General features: G+C 41.5%; 1 protein-coding gene across 1 annotated transcript; it reads right to left on the bottom strand.

Annotated features, from left to right (window-relative positions):
• Positions 1-1,050: 1,050 nt before the first annotated feature.
• KCNV1 (potassium voltage-gated channel modifier subfamily V member 1) lies at positions 1,051-7,668 on the bottom strand. The gene is made up of 3 exons (XM_066264626.1): positions 6,951-7,668; positions 5,531-6,060; positions 1,051-1,562 (listed from the first exon to the last, which is right to left on the bottom strand). Exons 1-3 carry the CDS (start codon positions 7,415-7,417, stop codon positions 1,051-1,053), a joined length of 1,509 nt encoding a protein of 502 aa, XP_066120723.1. The 5' UTR covers positions 7,418-7,668.
• Positions 7,669-7,899: the final 231 nt, after the last annotated feature.

The raw sequence follows: 7,899 nt of genomic DNA, 5'->3' as shown, positions 1-7,899 counted from the left end.
TATAATATAGTCATATTTTAAAGCAATATTTCTCTATGTTCATTTCTTATCACCACCCAACCCTGGCAAGAAGACTTAGGTATTTTTTTCCAATTTATTACCCCATTTAAATTTAATGCCATAGATACACTCTATATTGTTTATGTATTACATGTATATACGTGTAGCATAAATAAAAGGAGTAAGCTATTTTTGTTCCCCAATAACCAATTTTCACCCCATTGTGAACACTATTACACCCATTGAGAATGCAGGTATTAAAGTGATACTCCATATTATTCTTAGTTTTAAAAAATCTCATTTACTACAATATTGGGAAACAACTAATTATTAAGTTTAGGAGTTTTGGATTTAATTATATAATAGAATGCCTGGGGAATTTTATTATTATTAATAAATATTAATTCTCCAAGTCTTTGTATAACATTCTTCTACTGTAGTCTGAGCAGGTTGGGATTCCCACCCACACTAGTAATGAGGGAATATAGAGCTCAGTCCACTGTGATCAGGGCTTGCACCAGAGAGAAGATATGACTAGCAAATCAGGATTTTCTTTTACAAAGATACTTGTTACATTTAACAGCTTTCACGGATGGAGAAAAGAGTGATATATTTGATTGGGGAATACCGTTAAATAGCAAAGTAGTTCAGTGTATTTTTAAGTGTTCACTTAATCTTGTCTCTGGGCTATTCAGTTTAATCTTCATTTTTTAAAAAATTGGTGGTTCAGAAAACTTCTAAAATTAGTAATATGTAAAACTTTTAATTTTCTGTACATATTGTAATGTTTTATGTTTGACAATTCCAACATGTGTGTATTGGCGTAGTTTTACTGAGTTGGGTTAAATGATTATTTTGAGAATCAAGCACATCAAAACACTGTTGTTTGGGGAGATGTGAACTATTCTAATGGACCAAACAAAGTATCAGCAAAAATGAACATAGGGAGTTCTCAAAAAAGACTTCTCAGTAACACAGACAACCACATCAAGGCTTTATTGATCTCTGAGTTAGTTTTCCACAAGCTTTTGCAAATATATTGAAAGGAATTCAAAACCAGAAATCATCTCCTCCACTGCTCCTAGTACTTGCTCTTTCTCTGCCTTTTAGTCGAAGCATCTCCATAATGCTTCGGGCATAGACATCTCTCAAGTTCACGCTGATATACGAGTCAGTGGCTATATTCTTGGTAAGCTTCTTCAGAGCTTCACGCTGCCTAACAGCTGCTTCCTTGAGCTTTAAGGTAAAATAGCAAGCAGAGAAACGGTCATTAATAATAGCAATAGGCAGAGCCAAGACAAGGATCCCCGATAATATACACACAAAGGCCACGATTTTGCCTGTGGTGGTATCTGGTCTAATGTCCCCATAGCCCACCGTAGTCATGGATGTTGTGGCCCACCACCATGCACAAGGGACACTTGTGAAGGTTGTGTCAGGAATGCTTTGTTCAGCAAAGTATTCCACAGTAGAGAAGATAGAGATTCCCACAGACAGAAAGAGGAGCAGTAGGCCGACTTCTTCATAACACTGGGTGATTGTCATTCCAAGTGAGCGTAATCCTGTAAAAGAACATCTGCTGTCAATCACTGGCACCTCACCTCTCCTCCTCCCTCCTCTCTACCTCCCTCCCTTTCCTGCCATCCACCCACAAACATGCATTTCACATCTAATATGTCTCCAGCATTGGGCAATGTTCTGGGGTATATTGTTGACAAATCATAATCTTTGTCTTCATGAAGCTCGAAGTCTAGTTGATGGGGCTGGATTGAGAAGGATAGAAAGAAATACAGTTAGATCCATTCACTCTCTTATGTATTTATTAAACACCTACTATTTACACAGAAAAAGGTGATGATTGAAATTAAAAAGCAGGCAGGGATATATAATATAAATTTGCACTTTAGTCTGTTTGGTGGGAGGTCTTTGCAGTGTTGCATGTGTTGGGCTCACTTGGTCAGACCTGCATTGCAATGCATCATTTTGACACACTTTGTTAATGCCAATTTTATGCTGTCTCCTTATATTTTATGTCTGTTTTTTTTTACCCTCCTAATAAAGTTTAACATGATGAACATATTATCTAAAAGCCAGAGGCAGTAAAGAACATACACCATGAGAATGAACAGAAGCAGGTGAAGCAAGTTAGACATCAGTGACAGAACTGACATAAAAACAGCATATGTACAATTAGAGGACAGTCTTCGAAGTCTGCCAGGAGGGGTTCCTGAACTCCTATGACACCCATTAAGATTCTTGTCTTTAATACCAAAGCTGTAGGAAATACTTCCTTTGAGTATATAGAATTTCTGAATTCTTGTAAGGAAGTGGATCTGAATATTGAAAATTCCTTCATTGCAAAAGGTATGGAGGACTGGGGCCACTGGGAAATTCACTCTTTATGAAGCACTGGTGAATTCTCCATTGCTGTACTAGGATTCATCGAATCCCTAGGAGAGAGACCCAAGAGGGTCCATTCCCATGTCTGAAGAGATAAGTCTTAGGGAGGGTAAGATGTGCCCATATAGAACTATTATTTGATAAGGTATCTTCCCTAATGCTAGAGAGATATTGCTATAAGTGAATTCACATGTGGAAGCCATATTAACCTGATGTCACAATAATATTGTCTCTGAAGGTCAAAGCAATACCTCTTAGAATCATTTAAAATCTATATTCACTCACTAGAGACTACTTGAAATGCATTAAAATATTATTGGTGCTCTCATCATTTTGAATTTTGTTCTCAAATTTTGAGATAATCTTGAATTATTTACCAGCTATTTTTACTGATTAGTGCATATTAATTTTGAGGTTTAAGTTCAAAAGAAAATGTTTTATAATAGCTTCAGAATACATTTAAGAAAATTGGCCTTGATGTGTCTGTATTGAATTGCATTTCTGAAATAAACTCAGTGTATGAGAGAAAGCATTGTGTTTGAGGAGACTGTTTTCATTTCAAGATGAATCTTCTAAACAATGTTTCTGTAAAGAAACATAAAGTGGTCTGAGTTTCTTCATGTTATATCTATTAATTCAGATAATTCTCAAAAAAATATATAAGATAGATGTAATTATTATTCCTTTTTACCGATAGGTAGACTGGTAGACAGCATGTCTAGTACAAAGCTACAGAGCAACGATTTAAATCTAGACTCTCTGGCTTACCGTTGTTCTAACTTATTGTATAATAATACATCTCTACTTATATTTAAAGTTATTACATGGAGAAATACCATCTATATCTATGTTTTGTTAAATGTAATGCTTGAGATAAAATTGTCCAATATTCATGTAAGTTTTCACACCTTTCCAAAAAATTAGAGCTTTATGAGTGATCTGTACTGCTTTAGAACTGCAAAAACCCTTTGAGAAGGCAACTCTGTGGAAATCACTATTATTATCTTTTTGCTTCTTTTGGGAAAAAATGTAGTCTTTACTGGGTGTTTTTAAATGGAATCCAGTAAAGAGTTTATAAATACTAGAAGAAAGCATCCTATTTTGTGTGTCAGAAAACAATAGTACTTCTAAAAGTCATTGGAAACCCCATTATCAAATAAATCTCTGGTATGTGAGACTAGGTAGGAAAACACACTACCAATATTATATTAGGATAAGTCCTAATTCTTCAGTGATGTGAAAAAAAATATATATTTGAAGTTACTTTCTCTCTGCACTTATAGGGAAAGACAGCTACCATTAAATTATTTCAGGTGACCAATTAAACACATCTCTAGAGAAATAAGGTGATAACAAGACTCTCTAGCCAAATTATTCGTATCCATATGTATTGCATTCACACATATGATGGTAATATGGCATCTTACTTCAGTGTTTCTCAAAATGTGATCCAAGAACCACCTACATCAAAATTACTGGTAAGCTTATTAAAACATATGCGACTAGATCCAAACCTAAATACAAGAATCCAACTCTTTAAAAATTGGGGCTCAGAATTTTCATTGTAACAAGGTTTTCATGGGATGCCTTTTTTCATTAAGGTCCAACATAAGGTAACAAATTTGTAATCCAGATAATCCAGCAGCCACAGGGTTGGTTTATGAGAGTCACTGCCCTCAGGGAGGCATTGATCATCATTAATGGACTTGTGTGATTTCCCCTGACACTGACTATGATTTTCAAGTACAACTGTGTGTTGTGTGGAGATTTTTCTAGGGAGAATGTTTGATTATCTAGGCTTTATGATGCACATGAAAGCTAAAGAATTCTTGTTATCATCTCTCTCAAGCATTCCAGGTCACAGACAAGAATATTCTCAGATATTGGATAAAGCATATAATTAGTGCCTTCAACTTTCATCCAAAACAAATATTTCCATTGTTTTTCAAAACATAGGAAAAGGCCACCAGTGCCTGCTCATCTCTCTTTCTGTGTTGCCAAAGAAGCCTCAGCAGGACAGACTTTCTCTTCTGCTAAGGAAACCATGTGGCAGTCATTTTCTTGGACACAGAAGAGTAACTAGCTTATGTCCCTAAACATCATATAAATTTATGCTTATTTTATGTGCTGTTTATGCATATTTTATTTAGAAGCTTCTAGAAGCAGACTGCTTTAATTTTTGTAAATCTTCTAGACATTAGTGGTCAAATTATTTTTCAAATGTCTTATAAAGTAGTATTTTGTTGTGTAAATGTACCACAGCTTTTTTTAAATCCACTCGCCTACTGGCATTGAGCTGTGAAGGGATTAAGCAAACAATATTTATGTGACGCACAGACACAGACAACAGTATGGTGATAGCCAGAGGGAAAGGGATGGGGAGGTGACAGTGAGCAAAGTGGGGATAAATGGGAACAGAAAGAGATTTAACTTTGGGTGCATGTGATGCAGTATGCAGATGATGTTTTTTTGAGTTATATGGTTGAAACCTGTATGTTTTTATTAACCAATGTCATCCAATAAAAGCAATAAAATAAAATATTAGCCCTGGCTGGTTAGCTCAGTGGTAGAGCGTTGGCCTGGCATGCAGGAGTCCCGGATTCGATTCCCAGGAGAAGCACCCATCTGCTTCTCCACCCCCCCTCCTTCCTCTCTGTCTCTCTCTTCCCCTCCCGCAGCCAAGGCTCCATTGGAGCAAGGTTGTCCCGGGAGCTGAGGATGGCTCTGTGGCCTCTGCCTCAGGCACTAGAATGACTCTGGTTGCAACAGAGCAATGTCCCAGATGGGCAGAGCATCGCCCCCTGGTGGGCATTCCAGGTGGATCTGGTCGGGCGCATGCGGGAGTCTGACTGCCTCCCTGTTTCCAACTTCAGAAAAATACAAAAAATAAATAATTTTTTTTAAATGTCTTGATGGAAAGAAAGTGTGAAAAGCATTGTTTCCGTTATACTTTTGATAATAACTTCATGGATTTGCTTCCTAAGAACTTTTTTGGAGATCATGGTTGGGTAAAATATGAGAGTTGGTATTTTGAGTATCAGTTCAGATTTGCTTCCTTTGGACTGTGGGTCAAATTCCTAAAGTTTCAAAAACAATGGCAAATTAAAAGACATCAGGGGAATCCGAATACCTGTCGAGTGCCTGCCCAGCTTTAGCATGCGCAGAGCCCTGAGCAGCCTCAAGACCTGGACGATGCGCCCCACGTTTTCCAGCTCCTGCGTGGTCTGACTCCCGCTCAGGCTCTCCACCAGAAGCGTGATGTAGAAGGGCAAGATGGCAAGCAGGTCTATGATGTTTGGCACCTTTCTGAGGAAGCAGCACCTGTCCCGCACACACAGGAAGCGCAGGACAAACTCCCCGGTGAACCAGCTAATGCAAAAGTACTCCAGGATTTCCAGCAGCTGCAGGTCCAACCAGGCTAACTCAGCTGACATCAGCGCCATGTTGACGATGGACACCGCCACAAAGATGATGGAGATGACCCCAAAGATGCGGGCAGCTGTGGAAGACCCAGGTTTCTCTAGAATGTCCCAGAGCTTCTGGCGGACAGTGGGACAAGGTCCTTGTGAGAACTCCTGCTCACTTTCATGTTGGCTTTCCTGGTCTTCTGTGTCCTTCTTGAAGTCTAAGGTTTCGCTCAGTTCTTTTCTTCTGAAGTATCTTTTAAAGAAGACAACTTTGTGGTTAATCAACTTTTTAAATACATGGACGGAAAAAGAGAATTAAAGTTGGGGGTAAGGTTATGCTTCTTATTTTAGTAAAATGGAGAAAATGTCCCTTCATATCTTATCCAGGCTGTCTCTTGCCCACGATATTTTCATTCTATCATTTAGGCTTATTATTTTTTAAAATGACATTTTTGTGGTAGTTTTTACAAGAAGATTTATACATAGCAAGGCTACTTTAATGTATTTTGTTACCCGTGTTCTTGTAACAAACATAGAAGTTTGCCATATGGAACTGTGTGTGTATGTGTGTGTGTGTGTGTGTGTGTGTGTGTGTGTGTGTGTGTGATGGAAGATGCTCATAAAGCAATGATAGTAATAGAAAGATAATAGCAATAGCAAAGTTATCATCATAGTCAAGGAATCAACTTTCTGTCTTCTGTATTTAAAGCACTTCTCCATCCAAGTTTTTAAAAGTGAGTGTCCTAAGTTTGATAAATGATAATTCTTCATTCTGAGACCTACATCCATATATATATATATGCCTCTTTTTGAACGTAGCTTTTGTGACTCATTTATTCAATCACCAAATATTTATTCCAGTTCTGACCTCCCTTGCCTTGTAAATGAATTGACATACATTCACACACAAAAATAAATAAATAAAATTAAAAATTAAAATACAAGAAGGTTCAAAAGTTCCAATCAAAAGTTGGCCTTAACGCTTCCTAGCTCCCCACTGCTACCTTCCAGCTCAGAAGTGGTCAAGCACTCCTAGGCCTGCGTTTGGCGAGACTTTTGCAAAGCCTCCAATCTTTCCGTCTGCCGCCCTCTCCCCAGTGCTCCTGCCTCCCCGCCCGGCCAGCACCGTGCTCATCACAGTACCTGTCCCTGCAGCAGGAGTCGATGCTGAGCTCGTCGATGCCCCAGTACTGGATCTCCTGCAGGAAGGAGAGCGCGCACAGCTGCTCCATGACGTGCAGGCGGCCGGTGCGGTAGTAGTGCAGGACGTAGCGGAACGCCTGCGAGCTGCGGTCGAAGAAGTATTCGTTGTCCACAGGGTTGGCGTCGTCGCAGAACTCCAGCGGGCTGGGTGCGGCGGCCAGGGATCCGGGGCGTCGGTACGAAGCCACCAGCACGGCCAGCTTGCCCAGGCGCGTGTGCGGGAAGCAGGACAGCGCCTGCTGCGAGAGCACAAAGCGGCTGCCGCCCACGTTGACCGTGAAGCTGTCCCCGAGCGCCAGGGCCTCCCCTTCGCCCTCGCTGCAGAAGACGCTGGACTCCAGCGAGGCCAGGGAGACGCTGTCCAGCGGCGAGTCCGGCGGCACCCGGCTGCGGGGAGGCAACTCCATGCCGGCTGCCGCTGCCTGGGGACACCACAAAGTTGGGGCGGTGGCACCGCCCCTGGTGGCAACCGGGATTTCCCGGGCTGCCGAGGGGAGTGCCTCCCACCCGCGCACCTCTGCGCCCTCCACCCCTGTGCTCGCGCCCCCTCTCGCCTCTAGGGCGCTGCGAGCGCGCGGCAGCAGCGCACTCAGGTACCGGGGCGCCGAGGCTGGGAGCCGAGGGGTCTCGTCCCGGGGAATGCTCGGGTGTGGTCCAAGCCCCGGGCAGCCTCAGGGCACACTCCCTGTGTCTGGAGCCCTCTCCAGGCTTGTGCACCCCTCCTCGACTTTGTAATGCAGATCCGGAGCCCCGGAGGTGTGAGGATCGAAAGCCCGGTTACTTGTCCAGTGTGTGTGTGTGTGTGTGTGTGTGTGTGTGTGTGTGTGGACAAGATGACTCTTGGGGACGACAAGACTCACTCCTGCACACAGGGCACCAAAACGAAAAG

The sequence above is a fragment of the Saccopteryx bilineata genome, chromosome 3, assembly GCF_036850765.1.
Source record: "Saccopteryx bilineata isolate mSacBil1 chromosome 3, mSacBil1_pri_phased_curated, whole genome shotgun sequence".
Lineage (NCBI taxonomy): Eukaryota > Metazoa > Chordata > Mammalia > Chiroptera > Emballonuridae > Saccopteryx > Saccopteryx bilineata.
Note: the sequence above shows the minus strand (reverse complement) of the source record. Positions and strands in the feature narration are given on the sequence as shown.

What these genes read in the sequence shown, in the direction of transcription:
- KCNV1 (XM_066264626.1), bottom strand. Translation starts at nt 7,417, where the DNA reads ATGGAGTTGCCTCCCCGCAGCCGGGTGCCGCCGGACTCGCCGCTGGAC. An exon ending in GACTCCTGCTGCAGGGACAG is followed by an intron (nt 6,061 to 6,950) that starts GTACTGTGATGA and finishes CTTCTTTAAAAG; the next exon opens with ATACTTCAGAAGAAAAGAAC. An exon ending in GCTGGGCAGGCACTCGACAG is followed by an intron (nt 1,563 to 5,530) that starts GTATTCGGATTC and finishes GTTCTTTTACAG; the next exon opens with GATTACGCTCACTTGGAATG.